General features: G+C 52.9%; 9 protein-coding genes across 9 annotated transcripts; 3 read left to right on the top strand and 6 right to left on the bottom strand.

Annotated features, from left to right (window-relative positions):
* Positions 1-1,585: 1,585 nt before the first annotated feature.
* Positions 1,586-3,499, bottom strand: A1O1_03889 (arginyl-tRNA synthetase; the record flags this gene model as incomplete). Its single annotated transcript, XM_007724789.1, has 1 exon — positions 1,586-3,499. The coding sequence occupies one exon, from the start codon at positions 3,497-3,499 to the stop codon at positions 1,586-1,588; it is 1,914 nt and encodes a 637-aa protein (XP_007722979.1).
* A 438-nt stretch (positions 3,500-3,937) lies between these two features.
* On the top strand, positions 3,938-4,939 carry A1O1_03888 (uncharacterized protein; the record flags this gene model as incomplete). Its single annotated transcript, XM_007724788.1, has 1 exon — positions 3,938-4,939. One exon carries the CDS (start codon positions 3,938-3,940, stop codon positions 4,937-4,939), a length of 1,002 nt encoding a protein of 333 aa, XP_007722978.1.
* Positions 4,940-5,064: 125 nt separating this feature from the next.
* On the bottom strand, positions 5,065-5,806 carry A1O1_03887 (uncharacterized protein; the record flags this gene model as incomplete). Its single annotated transcript, XM_007724787.1, has 2 exons — positions 5,065-5,609; positions 5,677-5,806. 2 exons carry the CDS (start codon positions 5,804-5,806, stop codon positions 5,065-5,067), a joined length of 675 nt encoding a protein of 224 aa, XP_007722977.1.
* Positions 5,807-6,580: 774 nt separating this feature from the next.
* On the top strand, positions 6,581-7,684 carry A1O1_03886 (NADH-cytochrome b5 reductase 1; the record flags this gene model as incomplete). Its single annotated transcript, XM_007724786.1, has 3 exons — positions 6,581-6,585; positions 6,658-6,809; positions 6,906-7,684. 3 exons carry the CDS (start codon positions 6,581-6,583, stop codon positions 7,682-7,684), a joined length of 936 nt encoding a protein of 311 aa, XP_007722976.1.
* A 703-nt stretch (positions 7,685-8,387) lies between these two features.
* On the bottom strand, positions 8,388-10,578 carry A1O1_03885 (uncharacterized protein; the record flags this gene model as incomplete). Its single annotated transcript, XM_007724785.1, has 2 exons — positions 8,388-10,228; positions 10,278-10,578. The coding sequence occupies 2 exons, from the start codon at positions 10,576-10,578 to the stop codon at positions 8,388-8,390; spliced, it is 2,142 nt and encodes a 713-aa protein (XP_007722975.1).
* Positions 10,579-12,701: 2,123 nt separating this feature from the next.
* On the bottom strand, positions 12,702-14,274 carry A1O1_03884 (uncharacterized protein; the record flags this gene model as incomplete). Its single annotated transcript, XM_007724784.1, has 3 exons — positions 12,702-13,853; positions 13,986-14,149; positions 14,238-14,274. 3 exons carry the CDS (start codon positions 14,272-14,274, stop codon positions 12,702-12,704), a joined length of 1,353 nt encoding a protein of 450 aa, XP_007722974.1.
* Positions 14,275-15,643: 1,369 nt separating this feature from the next.
* On the bottom strand, positions 15,644-16,048 carry A1O1_03883 (uncharacterized protein; the record flags this gene model as incomplete). Its single annotated transcript, XM_007724783.1, has 2 exons — positions 15,644-15,917; positions 16,005-16,048. The coding sequence occupies 2 exons, from the start codon at positions 16,046-16,048 to the stop codon at positions 15,644-15,646; spliced, it is 318 nt and encodes a 105-aa protein (XP_007722973.1).
* An 880-nt stretch (positions 16,049-16,928) lies between these two features.
* Positions 16,929-18,439, top strand: A1O1_03882 (uncharacterized protein; the record flags this gene model as incomplete). The annotated part of the gene is made up of 6 exons (XM_007724782.1): positions 16,929-17,366; positions 17,426-17,574; positions 17,636-17,753; positions 17,811-17,963; positions 18,054-18,117; positions 18,177-18,439. The coding sequence occupies 6 exons, from the start codon at positions 16,929-16,931 to the stop codon at positions 18,437-18,439; spliced, it is 1,185 nt and encodes a 394-aa protein (XP_007722972.1).
* Positions 18,440-18,931: 492 nt separating this feature from the next.
* Positions 18,932-19,511, bottom strand: A1O1_03881 (uncharacterized protein). The gene has a single exon (XM_007724781.1). It carries the CDS (start codon positions 19,324-19,326, stop codon positions 19,051-19,053), a length of 276 nt encoding a protein of 91 aa, XP_007722971.1. The 5' UTR covers positions 19,327-19,511; the 3' UTR covers positions 18,932-19,050.
* Positions 19,512-19,654: the final 143 nt, after the last annotated feature.

Below are 19,654 nucleotides of genomic sequence, written 5' to 3'. Positions count from 1 at the left end.
CGAAACCGAGACTTTTCTGCACACCGTATGGGCAAGGGACAATGAGAGGAAAATGAAGAAGAGCTGGAGATGTTCTATGCTGAATTTGCGTCGGTAGGAGTCATTCTCAGGCATCTGACCACTCGCAGCTCTAGGTGGCATCGCGGGGAAGGCAGGGTAGCGAGAGGAACGAGCCTTAAAAGGGTCTCTCTCTGATCAACAGGAGCCTGTTTCTGAAAAGCCGGGTGACGACGGTGTGTGGGCGGCAGCGGTGCTTGACAGGCCCAAGGAGCCTCGCTTCCACCGTCTAGGAGGCTGCCACTGGAGCAGAGTCGAAAATGGCGCGGCCAGAAAGCAGACTTGACCTTGAAGAGCACCGTACAGAGCCAACCGGTGTCATGGAGACATGCAACGTCTGTCCTGCCGGTTGGTTGAGTTGCGTGATGTGCGGGCTGGTCGATGTTGTTGCAATGTGAATGGAGGATAAAGTCCAATAGGATGCCCAACTTGGCCGTCTCACCGAATCCTCGCAGGCACCAGAGACACCAAACACCAGAGGCACCAGACACCACAGACAAACACTCTCCCTCTGATGGATAGTGCCGGCATTCGTCTGCCACCCCTGGAAAGCTCCTCGTCTGCCTGTCTCCTCGAGTTTCGAATCACGCTGTCGCTGCTGTGAGCCGGCTGACGAAAAGCACAATTTAGATGCGAAGGACGGGCTGACCAGCAGGTGAAAAGCTTTACAACTATCAGCAAATCCCGGTCTGCATCCTTCCCATTCCCTGCCTTAGCCTTTCGGCCTGCTCTAAGTGTCACAGACTCTGGAGTCATCTTCGGATGGGGGATGATACGGTGTTACAGCAGCAGCAGCAGCAACGTCGCCGCGTGGCGAGCGAGCGGAGGCCGCGGGCAGCCTACATACACGGCAGAAAATCACACAGAATAAAGAGATTGTTGCTTTCGCTGTTGTTTCAAATGCAGGCATCGGCCGCCTCCCGTCATCTAACACACTGTCGCATTGTGATGGAAGAGGTATGTTAGCTGCGAGTGAATAGTCAACAGACCCCCCTCCCACCGGGCCCCCTACTGTACGAACACTTGTCGTGCCCTGACTGCCACTTGACAGACCAGAACCCTTCTTTAGAGGCTGAACCAGATGGTGTTCATGATGCGTCAAATTCTATGCTGATGCTCGAGCAGTCGTGTGCTCACTGGGTCGTTCCGCCGTGAATAGGTTGGTAGTTTCGAGTACCCCTGCAAACTTCGGCACCGATTCAGCCTTGAGGGGAGTAGGGAAGCCTTCCTCGTTTGACGAGCGCATCTTTCAGCCAACGGCAATATGAATAGTCCTTGATTTTCTATCCCGGTTCATGCCTGCAGCTGGCTTGTAGCTGCCAGCCAGTTTCCTATTATCACATCACCCTGCCCTTGTCGACCTTGGTCCCACCTTCAAACAGAAGCAGACAACGTGGGGAGAACTCGACGAACGGAACAGTAGCCATCGGACAGCTCTTTTGCCGTCCCGAAATCTCCCGCTGAAATGCCGAAACATCCTTGTCCGGACAACCTCAGCCCTGGCCTTGCCCCTCCCAATAACGCCAGATCACATTCTCTGCACCGGGGTCAGACCGAGCAAGGTCATGCCATTCCAGAGGACCTGTCGAGCAGCCTCGTACAGCGCCAACCGAGCCTTCTGCAATTCAGGTTCGCTCCCCACAACTTGCAGATGGTCGTAACTCGAGCTCAACGCATGAGCCATCTTGAAAAGGTAAGTGAGCACGGTCGACGGCTCACGGGTTTTGAGCGTGTTCATAACCACATCGGGATATTGCGCCAGCGCTCGCACCAGATTGACCGCATGGGGCTCTTTCAGCAGCGACAGGTCGGCCGAATCTAACGTGCTCAGGTCTGCGTTTGCCTTTCGTTCGATCGAGCATAGACGTGCATGGGCATACTGCAAGTACGGGCCGGTATCACCTTCGAAAGCCGTCATCTGATTGATGTTGAATTCGTAGCCATTGCGAACCTTGCCCGTCAAGTCCTGGACCATAATCGCAGTGATGGCCAGGATATCAGCCACAGCATCGGGATCCTCTAACTGTTCGTATTTCTTTGCGTTCTTTTGCATCACGTCAAGCATGACATCCTTGACCGATTGGATCACATCATCCAAAAACTTGACGGTCCCCTTTCGCGTGCTCATGCCCTTGACCATGCCGAAAGAGATGTGCTCGCATCTGTCCGAGATATCCTTGTGGCCGCTGATCTCGGTCGTTTTGAACAACTGCGCAACATGCTCATTTTGTTGATCGGCGATAACGTAGATCATCTTGTCAAAATGATACGTTTCGTAACGCTCAAGAATTGCTGCCAGATCTCGAGTCAGGTACAGTGGGGTGCCATCTCTTCGCACGATGACAGCTTTGTTGAGTTTCTTTGCGCCGTGCTTTGCGAAGTCGATCAGAATGGCGCCTTCGGACTCCTCTGCGATCTTTTTGGCCAAGAGATCATCGAGTACTTTCTTGATGGTCTCTTGCTTGACCTGGGACTCGCCAGAGTAGACGTCGAAATCAATGTTTAACCGGGCATACGTCTTTTTGTATTTCTCGATGCTCATGTCTCGGAACTGCTGCCATAAAGCAAGGGCTTCGGGGTCACCATCTTCCATGCTCTTGAAGTATTTCCGAGCCTTTTCGTCCTCACTGGCTTCCACTAGCGGAGCGAGTTTGTTCTCTAGTTCCGTGGTATCTTCGCCCTTGGCCTTCTTCTCCTTGATTTCTTTCTTCAATTCATTGATTGGTTCGTCCTGCTGCGACTTGATTTGATTGATCTTGACGTAGACCTGGAAGAGGTGGGCAATGGAGTTTTTGTCCAATTCCTCTTGGCTACCAAACTGCTTGAAACCGTTGGCAAGGAGCCCATACTGTTTGCCCCAGTCACCCAGATAATTCATCTTGATGACATCCCAGCCCGTTCTAGCGTAAAGTTTTGCCAGGAAACCGCCGATGATTGTACTTCGGAGATGGCCAGCGTGAAATTCTTTCGCGATATTCGGCGATGAGAACTCCACAATGACCTTTTTGTGACCCTGGGACGGGTCGGAGGGGTCTTTCAAGCCGGGCGTAGGATCCGAGCCGTAAGCGTTCTTGCTCTTCAAGATCTCCGGAATGACGACTTGTGTAAGATGTTCGGGCTTGAAAAAGAACTGCACAAACGGGCCCGCTTGTGAGGCCGTCACAAGTATATCCTCTCCAGTTGGAAACGACTCGACTATCTCCTTGGCTAGGTCTTGAGGTGATTTGCCTTTGATCCGGAAAGCGGCAACAGGAAGCATGAGGTCTCCTTTATCCGGACTTGTCGTCCATGATACCAGAGGAGCAATGTCTTCCACTTTTCGGTCGACGATGGGGGCCAATTTCTCGGCGATGTGTTGTCGGTAGGGACTCACGGGATTCTTGGCCTTTCCAACTTCCTGTAAGCCCAAAGATGACAATTTGTCACCAATATCTCCCGCCATACTGGAAGTCACTGCTGGTGTGCTACAAAACTGGCGAAACGAACTCTGGCGATGTCTGGATTGGTCCGTTGATTTCGACGCAAGAAAGTTGTATGACAAGATTCTTTGACCTTGAACAGGCGATGTTGCGAAACGGCTCCCTCCTGCTTCGCCGAAAGTGGGGAGTCTGCTGAGGCCTATCAGGGAGTGAAAAGAAAGTCGAGGGCGAAAAGAGCAGAAACAAAAGGACATTCTCGTTGAAGACTCATCGTTGTCTCCCTTGTCACCCAATCTTCTGCTCAAAAAAGTTGATATCTTGGCATCCGGAACCGGATCAATATTTCTCCGTCAGCCTTGCCTCATGCGCCTCGCTCTGTGCTGTATTACGTACGAGTCGAACCCATCTGAATCTCATCTGTACGTCCCGCCCAACGATGAACATTTACTACATCTCGAGTGATGGCGGAGCGAATGAGCGATGCCAGAGAATCGCCCGGGGTTGGGGAAGACCAACAACATGAGCACAGATCCAAGCGCTTCCGCTTCAAGACCAGGAAAGAGGATCCAGGGCGTAGCGACACGGAGTCGAAGCGCAAACGGCGGCGGGATGAAGATCCTTCTCGCAGGCACAGAAAGCGGCAGAGATCTCCACGACACTCGCATCCTGAGGAGCGATTCGGACCAAACCACCTATCTCCCGACAGGGCCTTTCAAGAATCTCTCTTTGACGCTCTCGGAGATGACGAAGGCGCAACGTTCTGGGAAGGCATCTACGGACAGCCAATACACAACTATCCAAACACCTACGAAGATCCGGAGACCGGCGAATTGGAACGCATGACCGACGAAGAATATGCGCAGTTTGTCCGGCGGAAGATGTGGGAGAAAAGCTGGGAGGGTATCGAGGCCGCAAAGGAAGAGAAAAGAAGAGAGCGAGAAAGAGAGAAACAAAAGATTCGAGATGAGGAGAGAAGGCGAGGGACAGCCAGACAGCCACAATACGACAATGATGTCTTTGATACTCATATCGAAGCCAGCCTGCGGCGTGGGGAGAGGAGAAAAGACCGCAAGCGATGGCAGAGCCTGTGGCAGGATTACCTGGCCCGCTGGGAAGAACTCCAAAAGATGGCTGAAGCCCGGCAGAAATCCACAGAGGACGCTGAACAGGTCTACCTGCGCAACAAGATTGCGTGGCCTGTTGAGTCGGGCAAGCGCAAGGACGTGGTTCGCGATGAAATTGAGCGCTTCATCAAGAAAGGCACGGCAGCCTCTGGTGACAGCGAGTCACCTGCAAATCCCTTTGCAAGTGCGATCAAGGCCGAGCGTGTCAGGTGGCATCCTGACAAAGTACAACAGCGGTACGGCTTTATGGAGATTGATGAGAACACGCTGAAAGGCGTCACGGCCGTCTTCCAGAATTTGGATGCGATATGGAATGAATTACGGGATAAGCCAGGCTGAAGCAAATGGCCATCTGATGCCCATTCCTACGACACATCTTCCGACCCAGAACTGGCTGCTCGAAACGCGCCTTGCTCTACCATGTATCCTATTCTATGACTCTATGACTTTATGATTCTATGATTCTATGATTCATGCTCAATAAGAGGTCGGACGCCGTCGGTCCATTCACGAATGATGTCCTCAGGAACGTCCCTGACAAGAACATGAACGTGCTCCATCCCTGGGACGGACTGCAAGGCCCTCCAGTTCTTGAACCACATGACTTTTTCTGGCTCACCAGGAAGAGTTTTGACTCCATCCACGAATGTTCTCTGGACAAAGTCCTCGACCTGTTGTCGGGATTTGGGTGTCATGTCGCCTCTTGTTGGCTCCGACTCTAGCCTGGTCTTTAGCCAGATAATGAGATGTCTAATGCCCGGGGCAAGCCCATAAGGCCAGTCATTAAGCAAGATCTTGTAGTCGTCCGGATGCGCAAAGGGGGCTGGATCTTTAACGGCGAACTGAGGCCCAGTCTCGGGACTTGAGGCTGGCAAGGGCGTCCACTTGAGTCTTTCTGTCATGACGAAATTGGGGACACTCCCATACGTCGCCCTCGTCTCCGCGGACCATTTGATGTAGCGCCTCAAGTCGGAGGGCCGTCTCTTGAGGACGCTGAGATTGTGCTCAGCTGTTGCGAAGTCAGAGGACAGTGTCTAGTGAGGACATCGAGCGGTTCAGCCTCCAGCAACACACACCAATGATCTGTTTGAGTTCTTCCCATGTGTGTGGATGGAATTGGTCATCGGTCATCGCCAGGATCGATCGATCAACATCGGTCAACGGAAATGGAAACGGGGTCGAAGTATCGACAGGATCTGGTGGCATGGCTTCTGTGGACTGTTTTCTGTCCGTCGTGTGCTCTGGCCTGATTGGAGGGAGGAATAAATTCAAAAATACGGACGGCAGTCGGATGGCCGGTTGGGGCGAGTATCGTGGGTAGCAATTCACCACGAGAATCAAGCGGGAGGGGATCTGGGGGATCTCGATCGGAACAGTTCACCTAATAGGGTCAGCATGCGCGTCCGGCACAGGCCTAAGGAGCCCACAAAGGGGATGGAAGAGAGACACCCAGAACGGGGCATCGGGTATACAAGGCTTGGTGTTCTGGACGACCTCTTTTCCGTTGCTCGGTACGGTCCCCCGCACTGTATAGCATGACCTGTTGTAGTAAATCAATTGATCTCAGGCCCGAGGACCCCTTACTGATTGCAGGAAGAAGCAGCATCGTAATGGAATAATTGCGGACACACACAAGCGACCAGGACTCACGAAGAACCACGGTCGCAGCCTAAACAACTAACTGATCGATATCCCCAGGCATCAGCCCCACGCTCTTTTCGCCGAACTCGCTGCGCACCGAAACAGTCGCTCGCTGCATTCTGCGGCGTCAAAAGACCCCTCACCGATCTCCCCCCAACAGTAATAGTGACCCCGACAGCTACACCTCTTCTCTTTCTTGAATTCTCGGTACAACACCTGTACCCTCTGGAACCTCGTCTCCAATCGAGGACTAGTAGTCGTGGGCGTTGAGGTACAAGGGGCAACAACAGCCAGCAGGAGAGCCACAGCCGGGTTCTACGAAACAGAACGACCGCAGTCATGGGGTAAGTTTGACTATATTTATCGTGGAAGAAAAGTCGTCCGCGAAGCAAGCAGCTCGCTCACAGGCACCTCAGTAATCCCGCGTTCTCGTCCTCGAATATCAACGGCGTCTACATTCCCTCTATTCTCCTGATCGTCGGAGTGGCAATCGTCAAGAAAGAATGGATTCCCTACGCCGCCGCCTTTGCTGCGATTGTCGGGGGCTACAAGATCTTTACATCGGGTCGTAAGTAGTACCCTATCCAAAATGGCGCGGGTGTGGACATTATCTATCTATACAGTACCAGCAAGTGATTGACACAATTTCTATGTTCTTCCACAGCATCGACACGAAAAGTCCTCAAGCCCGATGAATTCCAAGAATTCCCCTTGACCGACATCAAAAAGACGTCGCACAATGTGGCCATCTACCGCTTCGGCCTACCGCAGCCCACCGACATCCTCGGCCTCCCGATCGGCCAGCACATCTCTCTGGCGGCGACGCCCAAGGGCGCCGAGAAGGAGGTGGTGCGATCGTACACGCCCATCTCGTCCGACGAAGACAAAGGCTTCTTCGAGCTCCTGGTCAAGTCGTACCCGCAGGGCAACATCAGCGCACACCTGACGACGCTGAAAGTCGGCGACACCATGAAAGTGCGCGGCCCCAAGGGCGCCATGGTCTACACGCCGAACCTGTGCACGCGCATCGGCATGATCGCCGGCGGGACGGGCATCACGCCCATGCTCCAGATCATCCGCGCCATCAACCGCGGCCGGCCCAGGAACGGCGGCAACGACACCACCAAGGTCGATCTGATCTTCGCCAACGTCAACCCGGAAGATATTCTGTTGAAGGAGGAAATCGATGCGCTGGCTCGAGAAGATCCGGACTTCAACGTCTACTACGTCCTCAACAACCCGCCGGAAAAATGGGACGGCGGAGTCGGCTTCGTCACGGCAGATATGATCAAGGAGAAGCTCCCTCCGCCGAGCCCGGACATGAAGATTCTCATCTGTGGTCCGCCGCCTATGGTGAGCGCGTTGAAGAAGGCCACGGAGAGTCTGGGATATCAAAAGGCTCGTCCTGTCAGTAAGTTGGAGGACCAGGTCTTCTGCTTCTAGAAGAGGAAGCGCATGGAGGAGCTGGGTGGTCCGGAGGGAAATAGAAAGGGAAAGGCATGGGGAGACATGGCCTGCCATTTCTGACCTGCAGAGGCAGAGACGAGGACACACGCAGCTTGCATTATAGACAGTCTGCTGGAATGAACACTAGACAGATGGTGCTGCAAAGTCTCCGCGCGTTGATCTCAAGCAATCCTCTGGGTACGTCGATATACCAGCAATACAGGCAGTCTGTCTGATCGTTGTTGCGTCCTTCCAATGAAGCAACGCAGGACCTCATGTTCTCCTATTTGCCAGAACCGCAATCGACGAGCCCAGTACCATATCATACACCAATGCCGTGCCTATTGTCTTTGAATACATCCGCCCGACTACTTCGTCCCTCAAAAGTCATGGAATCATATCAGTATATGTAATCAGGGTCGTTGGATTAGATGTGATATGTATAGTCCGCGTTCATCATCATCATCAGTCCCCAATACCAATCCAGTATGACTGCGGACCACGCGATGCTCAGAAGCACCACTGCAATACTCTCGAGGACAAAAGCCCAGAAGGTATCCCCAACCTTGCCCCTGGACACATGACCATGTCTCCGTCCATTCGATGCTAAATCCCAGAATATGGACACACGCTTGCTGTAATAAATCAAAACACAACTAATAACATGACTGCGACGAACCCACGGCAAACCTTCTCTTGTCTAATGTCGATATTGTTCGAACCCAAGATTAGGTAGCTTCGGTTCGCGCATCAAAGGAGGTGGACTGCCATCAGCCTCGCTCCTATCCTGACTGACGCTGCGGTAGCCTGAACGGCCCATCCCCGCCGCCCCCTTGACCAGGACCTCCTGGCTGTCATCGTTGAAGCGGGGACCGAACCGTGCCAGAGCTTGCGCTCGTACGGGCTCGTAGCTGGGTGCAGAATCGGATCTCAGTCGAGCGCGCCGTGGCGGCGAGCCCTTGTAAGGAGCGGGTTCCATCAGAAAAGCGTCGCCTTCCAAATCCGGGGACAGATGCTTCTCCGCGGCCTTGCGACGCTTGCGATGTGGATTCTCCTTGCAGCAGGTGATGATGCTGTTGATGAAGATCAGCAAAAACAAGATGACGGTCAACCCCGATTGCACCGCAATCAAGACGACGCCAGTGATGGTCTTCGTTGTCTGAGCGATGCCGAGCTCTTCCACGAAGACCAAGATGCAAACCACCGACAAGACACGGACGATCTGAATGATGATGTTGATCCAGTTGCCGGATTTGCGGTTGTACGGTCGGCTCCACAGAAGGAGTATGAGCATCAGAGCCTCAATGATCAACTGGCCGATAGTCTGCACCAAGCCATGCCCGTCACCGGCGGCGAGCACACAGCCTTTTGCAAACATGTAAATAATAGCGGGAATGAACAGCCACCAGTATCCACGCTTGTAGTTCTCGTAGAAGATCTTGTACTTCTTCCAGGTCTCCTTGTTTTCGTACAGCGCACTGACGTCGCCCTCCAGCTTTTTCAGCTTTCTCACCACGCTCCAGATCTTCCAGGTATAAAAGGCTAGGATTGCGGTGAATAAGCCGAGGGTGACTCCGGCGAGAAGTTTGGCAGCCCACGAGTCTCCGTGCATGAGCTGAAAGATGCAATACAGTGTCCAGACACCATAGAGCAACATAATCAGAGACGTAATGGTCTGTGCCATGACCCGCCAGTATTCCTTGCGAAAAGTGGTTAACGATTTGGGGAACTGGCCAAAGAGTGACCATGCCTCGAGGACGACTTTGAACAAGAGGATGCCGACCACAATAATAGCAACGACAATGGCAAAGACCAAGAGGACCGTCATGAACGTATTCGTCTCCGGAATGGTCAATTGTTCGACATAGCCCTGAATACCTTTCACCAAATGAGATTCCGTGGAATTGTCGTCGTCAGAGTCGGGGGTGGTCCCGTTGATCGAGGTATCGATATCACGCAGGAACAACGAAACTGTGCGCCTGACGATCCCCGTCGTAGTCTGAACTGTCGAGCCATCCGAGAAGACCAGAGTGGAGTTACGAAGGTACTCGTAGCTGGCGTCCGTCAAGTTGCCACCGGTGTGCGATCGAAAGCTGTCAATGGACTTTTGTAATCCAGCCCAGGATACAAGACCTGTGCTGAACCCAAAATTTTTGGAGAAACTGCGGTAAATGGTAGGATATGGCACCGAATGCATGCCATTCATTGCCATGCCTTGAAACCACCAAATGACCTCCGAAAAACCAGGACTTGATGAGCTGGATCCAGGGTGTCCACTGGTCGCAGCCGCCCCGACCAGAGATACTGCCAGAGCAGCAGCTGCGATAGCAGCGGCTACGTATGATACAGCGGGCACCTCGACGGTCTTGCCGTTTGTGACACCGGACTGGATACAGGCCAATTGTTGTCCATCTTTTGCTTTGAGTACCAATTGAGCGCTTCCGTCGAGGTCGGGAAGCGAGTATGCGATTGAAGGGATGAGGTCTGTATATTCTGATGGTATTTCCTGAGTCCCATTGGCAGCGAATGTCCCCTCGGGCACTAAAGCGTGGTTAGCATGATCCCAGGGAGGATATCAGTCGAGACATACCAGGACAAAGCTGGTCGACTTTGGTAGAGTCATTACAGGGATCGAACTCTTTTTGATAAACTTGGACACCATAAGCCGTCACCACAAGTTCCGCGGTAACTTCTTGTTCCTTGGTGCTAGTACCTGAAACATCGAACTGGATTTTATTGGTGGACCGGTCGAAGGAGATGTCGACGTTGTTGACTTTAATGGTGGATGATCCGTTGTTACAATTGGAGAATCCACTGGTCTTCAAGATATCTGCTCCCAGCGCAGTCGGAAGAAGAGACAGTGAGGTAAGGGCAACCACTGTCCTCCACATGGCGGGGGTATGTGCAGGGCTGTTCCGAGGGGGTAGGGGACCGTCAAGCGGCAGGCAAACAATCGACCGGTGACAGATCCTCCCAATGTGCGTAGTGTTCCTGAGTCTCCTGTATCTCGAGCAGATCTCCGGCTTCAAGGTTGTTGCACTGCGAGGATGGTTCGATTGAGGAGGATTGCGTGTAAGGGAAACGAGAAGGCTGTAACGATGGAGTAAAAACGATCGACAGGCCTCGAGCGAGTAACCAACAGAACGAAAAAAGATCAAAAGCGAATGTGAGGAACAGGAACGGCTAGATGGTCAGGTGTTGTTCAAGGGTATCATTGCGAGAAGAAAGGAAAGTCTTTGACTTCGGCTGTGCCTCGAAGCAGATGATACGAATGATATGTCCCCCAGTCGTGATTCCCGCTTTCGAGAGGCCTGTTTCACCGGGTACGTGGACAGAGGCCAACGACGGCATATGAAAGGCCCGTCCGAGCCGTTGACGGGGATGGTGCATCTGGTGGGTCGATCTCAGGGCGAGAGCAGCTGGGCTGAGCCTGTGGTAGACTCGTGGCGTGGCCCAGGGCGCGCTTGAGAAGAAGTTTGTCTGCCTGCGAGTGGCTGTCAAGACAGTACCCCTGTCAGGGAAACGCTGACAAGCCCCGTCGTTGGGTCCTGCCGGGTCTCTCAACTGCGGAGGATGCGCCGTGGGTCTGGTCCCTTGGGGAATCGAGCACTGCATTTGCGGTACACGATGGGTTGGTGCTGTTGGTGGTGGCTTGGAGCCCTTGTCAGAGTCGTAGATGGCACTTGGTTGTGGTTTTGTCTGCCGCGTCGCCATCCATACCGAGCATGTTACTTTGCCCACGGCAAGACGTACTGGGTTTTTGTTTCAAACCACCAGATCAATGAAACCTCCAGCGTCTCTGCACGAACACAAGCTGAAGGTTCCTATCAATAGTTTAGGAAGAGCAGAAGGAAAGAGGTGAAATCCTGCTGCTCAAGTCAGTTTTCTCTCTGCCACGCCCGCAGTGACATCTCATGGCTTTCAAACCCTCGAGATCTTCGATCGACAGGGAGCCATGTTGCGATCAGTAATCTTGCACGCTGCGAATCAGTGATGGAGCAATGCACCCAGAAAGGCATGGTTCATGGATAGCGGATGTTATTGACAAGGTACGTTGTTGGTGTTGTTTGAGGCGCAGTTGCAGGGAGAAAAGAAGCTGGCGAGACATTCTGACCGCAGGCCAATTACAGCGCAGCCGATTGGGGCTTGCAAGACTCTGGGCGCCCGCTTGACTGCGCCCCACCTAAATTCTTCGCGTCCAGGCACCTCGACTGCGTTTATTACCCAGATAGGTACCTAAAAGCACCTAAAAGCATACGTAGATAAGCCTTTAGGCGTCGGCCAGGCATCTGACATGCTATATTGTACCTGCATTTACTGGGCACCGTACCCATACTGCTACCCTGGAGCTACGATGTTCCTGGTCAGCAATTCAGAAGTCAGTGATGACAAGTCAATTGCACACTACGTTCTCATCGACGACTGTCAAGCTGCAGAGTTTCAAGAAAACTGTCACAGACAAGTCAAAGCATTTGACATGAATCTACTCGGTATGTAGGTCTCTGCCAAAAGGCTGTTTAGGTAAGGTAGGTGCCTATAAATAGGTACCCTACTAGGCGACAACAAGCAACAAGCAACAAGCCATAGCTAATGCCGCACAGCCTCATGGTGTCTGTCACATCTGGTCAACTCGTCCAGCTTGGGTCATCAGTACTACTACTACTACTATTCGGAACATGGGTAACCCGCGCTGGGAAAAAGGAGTATGTAAGCGAATGTTGAGACTTTTCTTTTCGATTGAACCTTCCTGTCTGTTGGAGCTTGTCGGGATAACATGCTCTCCTAATGCTCTTTTTCCGCACTATGGTACATCCTTCACTCATCCGCTCCATCGCTCCCTAACCCAGCAAGAAAGGCCTTCCCCCCTCCCAGAGCCGATTGATGCATCATCTGTCGCGGTTCAAGCAGCTGTGAAAGACGCCTCAAGCCATAGAGGATAGAAAGACCCTCCTCACAGCCTGGATAGACTCCAAGACCATTCCATCCCCCATGACTTCTGAGCCACCGCAGGCCCTCATCTTCCATACGGATGAAAGCGGCCGCCTCTGCCTCCTCGAAAGTTGGATCCCGGTCTCCCAGCATTCTTCGGCCCGGTTGGAGCATTTGCCGGGGCCGCGCTTGGTTGAGCCGTTCCGCCGGGGCCCTTGGGCGGTTTGGGGGTCATATTGCGAACCGGACCGGCAGATCCTCGTCCACTCATACTGCCTTCTGGCTGGGGAACATCATCATACATGCCTTCCCAGGACTGCGGCCCGCCGCCTGGACTCTGACCTTGGAAGCCTTGCCCTCGAGGCCCCTGCGGGAAACCGCCCCCGCGACGATTCTGCTGTTCATACTTTGACTGTTCAAATGCCATTTGATCCTGCGCCGAGAACGATCCAGCTCGTGCTCCTCCTCCCGCGCTCGCCGGGCCCATGGGGGTTCGGTTGCCACCCATGTTCATTCCTCCCATGCCGCCCTGCTGCATCTGCATCATCTGCTGCATCATCTGAGGCGTCATGCCGCCCATCCCGGCGTTCTGCGGGTTCGGGCTGTTGCCTCCCTGCATCTTTTGCATCTGCATCATTTGCTGCATCATCTGGGGATTCATCTGACCAATTCCCATGCCGCCCATGCCGCCCATACCGCCCATACCGCCCATACCGCCCATCATGGAAGCCGCCATTTGCTGCTGCATCATGGCAAAATATTGTTGCATTCGCTGCCAGTACTGCGCCATCATCTGGGGAGTCATCCCATTACCTCCTGTCATATTACCTCCCTGGTTGGATCCGTTCTGGGCTCCTTGGGTGTGATCGCCGCCATAGCGATCGTCTCCTCCGAATTTACCACGGCCTCGGCCACCGCGAGAGAAGCCGTCGTCGGCGGCCTCGCCCATCTTGCCTCTGGGTTGAGCACGTTTGACTTCGATGGGCTTGCCCAAGATTTCCAACGGGTGGTACTCAAGACATTTCTCGACCGCGGCGTCGCTGTCGAAAGTCACGAACCCGAATCCTCTCGGTCGGCCAGTGTCCTTATCCATCATAAGGGTGGCGTCAATGACTCGACCGAACTGGGCGAAAAAACTCTCAAAGTCTTCCTCCGTGGCATCTTGGCTAACACCCCCCACAAAGATCTTGGCCGTCTTCTCCTGCTCGTCGCGGGGGATTGCTCGTTTCGGGTCGATCTGGGAACCACTCAGTAAGCCTTTGTACTCTATTCCTGGGCCGGGCCCTTCTTGGACTTGGGAACGGGAACGGGAAAGGGAACCGAGTCTCTCCTGACCAGCCGGGCACCTCTCAAAATGGGTAGGTCTTACAATTTTGCCATCCAGGAAATGTTCCTTGACCATCACGGTGTTCACGGTTTTGGGGTCCTTAAACGTGAGGAATCCGAATCCTCGCGAACGGCCGGTGGCGCTGTCCCGCATCACGGTGCATTCTTGAACTTCGCCAAACTGTGAAAAGTAGTCATGTAGGGATTCTGCCAATGAGTCAGTTTCGACTCAGGCAAAGTAAACATGCCCGTGGTTGCCAAAGGCCCTCTGGGTGTAGCCAGATGGGGCGCTTACGATCGGTTGTTTCCCAGTTGAGTCCACCAATAAACATTTTTCTGTAAAAGCCACTATGTCAGCTATGGAACGAAACACAAGCATTCCGATAAAGTAATGTGAACGCGCATATGCAAGCAGTAATGAACGACAACGACTGGAGAAAAGGCGTCACAAAAGAGTCAGCAATGGCCGTCCACGGCGCCCCTGAAGCGGCCAGTCTTGTCCCACACTGCGGCCTTACGCTGCAGAGTAACCTCGGGGGATGGATAGGCCTTTGTCGACAACGTCTGCCATAAGCTGCATGCAAGCACTGGGCGCTCTCTAGAAGCAGGTCTAGTAGGTATGCTATCATCAACCACCAGGTCTCTTCGTTGCAAAGGCATAGGCGTGGTCGGATTATGGGTGTGGTCTTCGTATTTGATGGTCGGATTAGGTGGCCACGGCTGGTCGAGCTGAAGCCCATGTTGAAGTGCCGGTTGCTAGAGATGCAGTTCGAAGCCGACATCGACTGGATCCTGCAAGGAGACATTTGCAGTTTCGAGAATCTGCCAGTATGGGTCTGGTCGTGGTCGGGCGACCGCACAGCTTTCTCATACGCAAGGTAACAGGCTGTCTGTCCACCCTGATTCCCTGGTTCGCCCCGGTTTCAAGGAGTTGACGTGTCTAGCGATGGAGGACATTTCTTTGTTGGCTTTGTCTGAGATTTCAACAGATACTCATAGCATCTATCTCCTGCCTGACTGTTCTGGACCTGTTACTCTGGTCTTGTATGGTAAAGTATCTTGTTGTAAAGTAGCAGTCCCCAGCAACTATTTCGGCCTCGCTGAATGATTCTCTCGATCTGATTATTCGACTCGGCTAGACTTGATGCACAAGAGTGCCCAGCGTTTGCAGCCAGGCGTGACCGGTGGTGGCTTATATTCTCTTGACTAGCCTCACAGCTTGATATGCCTCGAGCGACAACCCAGGTATCGGCCCATGCAGGACTGGGAAGGTTTTCCCTCATGCTGCCTTCATGACTAGCACGCCTCATACAACCTCATTTGGACCCAAAGTCATACCCTCGGATTTCATCGCATCGGTGACAAGCGGTGGCAGACAACAATTCGTGGATCATATAGAGAAATCCGACCATATGTTCATCGCTGACCAAGGTGTCTCCAAGACTGCCATCAATCGTGGACGACTAGGGAGGCCACTGCCCCAAAAGTCTGGCATGAGACGTTGACGCACTGGATGCTCTCACGGTCGCCGGCATGATGATTGTGCGCTGCCACACGAATTTCTTCAAGCGCCTTTGCCTTTTCAATCTCGCAACAATGCTCGAGTCCGATCGATTGAGGGCAAGGTGTACAGGTCGAAGGATTTACTTGGGGCTGGGGTGGGGGATGGTGTTACGCAAGCAGGATCGCAGATATATTCACTCACCCGTCTTCTTTCATGTTGATGCCACTATGTTCGTGGTGTGGTCTCTCCAGCTCTCTAGCATCGCTTTGGGTGCCGTCGAAACTGGTTACGGCGTGGTCTTGACCGGAGGGTTCGGCATCGAAGGATGTGGGATCATAAGCAATCTCTGGCTCTTCGCCATAGCCCGGCGCATCGTTGGATTGCCCGGCTGTGTCGCTTGGAGCATGTTGGGCTGCGATAGGAGCCGCGGCAGCGTTGTTACTCGAACCAGCATTTTCATCACCATCGTAGCTAGAAAGAAGAAGGATGTCAATACGACAGGGTGCGAGCGCCACAGCGAGTGTCGCCAACTGAGGCCACGAGAAAGAATCGACTTACAGATCGGCGAAGAGATCTTCTTCGACCTCATCAGGTTCCGCCATCTTTCACCACTGGTAAGGATGAAAGATGTAACAGCGCAGTCCTCCTCCCTCAGATCCTCGACGACCACAAGCTGCTGTCACGAGTGGTGGTTCAGTCTGAACGGAGTGGTAGCGGGTCAAGCGCTGGGATGGAAGGTCAGTGCAGAGAAGCGTGATGTGCGATCAGTATGACTGCGCAACGGAGGAGAGTAAAGACAAGTTGAGAGATGATTCTCTCTTGAATTGAACCACCCTGAAGGTTGGAAGTCTTCGGCTACAGAGTGATAAAAGGTCGCAGTTCGGTCGGTCGTGTCTGCGTCGCACTGCCACTTCAAGTTGAGGTTGAGGTTGAACTTGAAGTTGCAGTTGAAGTTGATGCCAGGCTCGAAGCCACTGAAAACCGCAGTCTTGGCATTTGAGTCACGTGTCGATATGCTGACTAAGGTCTGCCAGACCATCGATTAACTACCTACATACTAATCAGGGGTGACTTGATTCTTTCTACGTTCACCATAATGCTGTATAACAACCTCTTGAGTTCCAGTAGTCCTGGCTTCAACGCATTCGGTCGCCATTTACTAATTATGCTTTAGTGATGGCTGGTATGGAAACCGTCACAAGGCCGTAGACTGCGAAGTTATCGATTCACAAGCTATTAACGATTAAATATACTACTAGCACTTCGAGCTTACAGTACGTACTTATCTTTTGACAGCGTTCTTCTCCGGAGGGCGATCAGACACGCCGAGCTAGGGGTCTCGAAGCCTCGATCCAATCTATATTTTCGAAGTTTATGTCTTGCTGCTATTTCTTGGGTAAAACCACAAGTCGCCTGGGCGCCTGCTAGGCAAAGTGCGAGTAACTTGATTGTATACCTACTCGATCAAGAAAAGGGGGCAACATGGAACTCAAGCCTTCCCTGTCGCTGATCCTACCTCTCATCGCCTTCGCCGTCTACAGCCAGGCAGGATATCTATGGAAACTGGTTAGCCGAGTCGACATCGACAAAGCACGACTCGTGCGCTGGGAGAACAGCACCGCCCTCAACAATCAAGACTGCCAGGTGATCCATGCGGCCGACGCGTGCGAAGATGTCAAAATCCATTACCCATCGCAGACCGCTTTTCTGGGCTGTGGTAACCCTATCGAACGAACTCATTGGTACCCCTGCGCCGGTGTACGCACGGTGGAACGGCGAGCAGAGTCGTCATTTCGCGAACAACTGTTCAAACACGATTTGAGGACCGGCCAGACCACGGCTCTGGAACTGGTTGGCATGGAAGGAGATTTGATCACCCACGGCATCGATATTCTTCCTGTGCCTGAGGAGCCCTCAAAGGTCTTACTTGACTCATGAGGAGGTATCCTGTGAATTTTCAAGCTGACTCGTTGCCTCAGGTCCATGTTTTCGCAGTCAACCATGCCCGTGATGGTGATTCCATAGCCATATTTGTTCACGAGCTCGGTTCCAATGTCCTGCGGCTGGTCAAGAATGTCAAGCATCCCAATATCAAGACTGCAAATGGGGTCGTCGCGACAGGGCCACTGTAAGTCCACATAGTAGTTACTAGCTAGAAGTATTGTGAGAGCATATCCTTACGTGCACAGGAGCTTTTTCATCACCAATGACCACTATTCCCGCAAAGGTCCCGTGCGGATGCTGGAGGAGAAGTATGGTCCCTTTACATGGTCGAGCAATGTTCAACATTGTGATGCACGGGGTGAGGTATGTACCCTGTTACCGAAGCCATTCTAGCGTTGCGCAGTGCTCACAGGTAGAAAGGAGGTCTTCTGCAAGAAAGTTGGAGGCGCGTTCCCTAATGCAAACGGCATCAATCTCTGGCAGGATAAGCTCTTTGTGGGCGACTCCAGCAATGGGACTTTGACGATTTTTCAGGTTCAGGAGGATAAAACGCTCACCAATCTTAAAGTTGTGGTAAATACTTGTCTCTCCCAATGACTCTTTCTCTCTCGAGTGTTTCAGACGCGAGCGGGTGGAAAGAGACTGGAATAACCGATATTTTAGGATGTAGGGGCCGGTGCAGACAACATCAACATTCTTCCTACAACAGGTGACCCGATAGTCGCAGGTCAGCATGAATCTCGACATACCACCATACAAACCATGCAGATGCTAATCTGGCCGCAGTCTTTCCCACGCTCGAGAATCTTCCAGCATATCGTGATAACGTCAGAACCCTCGGAAAGGAATTCCTGGTGCCCGCTGCTGCACTTCGACTGGACCACACAAAGGACTATGCGCCCGAGCTGATCTACTTCGATGATGGCTCGGTCATAAGTTTCATGACGGGGGTCGCTGCGGACCCGGTGAACGGCTGGCTTTTAGTATCAAGCGTGCTCCAATACGGGGGCTTTGCTGTGTGCAAAGTGCCGCCACATGCATTCGCATGAGTTCAGGGTCTGCTTCATCCACAGTGACCGTCCACCAGCCGTCCTTCGGCGGGCTTCATTCGCCAAGCTTTGCGGTGAACATAACAGCTAGCCCGTTGTACATCCTCCAAGGGGGTGGACTCGGGCATTCCCAGCTTATGCAGTTGTACTCCAGGCCAGCCATATCCAACCTCCGGATTAGAGAAGAGATCCATCATTATCGACTACCTCTCAAGTCCGAAACGAATTAGGGCGAGTAGTCAATCGGACGAGTATGTGGAGGGGAGGAGGAAAGGCGTCCTCTCCACAATGTGGGTGTGGCAGTTCGGAGAGGTTGGGTAACAACAAGTGAAATGATGACGAGGCTGAGCGTGAAAGGGAGACAACACCAGACACCAGAGACAAACCTCCAGCGGCGACCTGGAACCTGAGGATAATTGCAACTCTACAGGTAGCTTCGGTTACATTGAACCAACGCAAGACACCTTTGACCCGCTCTAAGCTGTGTTCTTCATAGACCTGATCTTCGTGCACAAAGAACAGATCACTGATAAGGGCAAAGATCAATGACTCGTAAGGAGCGATGGCGGGGCCTTGGAGAATTCGAGATGCCAGAACACCCTGATAGATGTTCACGCAGGAGCCGACAATATCAGCCACCAGACAAGTGACCGAAGCCAGCAGAAAGATTGGTCTTTTGCCCCATTTGCGCGATAGTGCAGAAAAAACGGCCCGGTCACGCCCACCACGAGGGTCTGATAGCCTGTCGTGAGAACAAGGTCCGCGATAGTGGTGTTGATCTCGATCGACATCTCCGCAAAAGCTACATTCAGCATTGCGCTGACAACGGCGGCGTACAAGATGGCGCCCCAGCAAGTGACACCCAAGGCTGTCAGCTTCTTGGTCATCGGCCAATTTAGCGGGTCGTTCGGGTCGTTGAAGGCTGGGGCACAAGGACGATATTGGTATTGCGACCAGTCCCATGCTTGAGGCCGCCCGTGGTCGCCTCGGAGTGAGCAGCCGTCTCCTCCAGAATGACCGTACCTGGGACATGAGGGAGCTTGGTATCATCGAGGATCCCAAGGAATACCATGGTGAATGCAGCCCAATATAACAGACAGAAAGAGGAGGACCGGTGACAGGAGAGACAAGAGGACGGCCGTGGTGAACGGACAGGAGCAATGTTCGAAAGCTGATCGATGGACTGATCGCGAACAACATAAACCTGGATTTCCC

The sequence above is a fragment of the Capronia coronata genome (assembly GCF_000585585.1).
Source record: "Capronia coronata CBS 617.96 chromosome Unknown acBCG-supercont1.3, whole genome shotgun sequence".
Classification (NCBI taxonomy): domain Eukaryota; kingdom Fungi; phylum Ascomycota; class Eurotiomycetes; order Chaetothyriales; family Herpotrichiellaceae; genus Capronia; species Capronia coronata.
The sequence above is the reverse complement of the archived record's forward strand: the minus strand, read 5'-3'. Positions and strand labels throughout refer to the sequence as shown.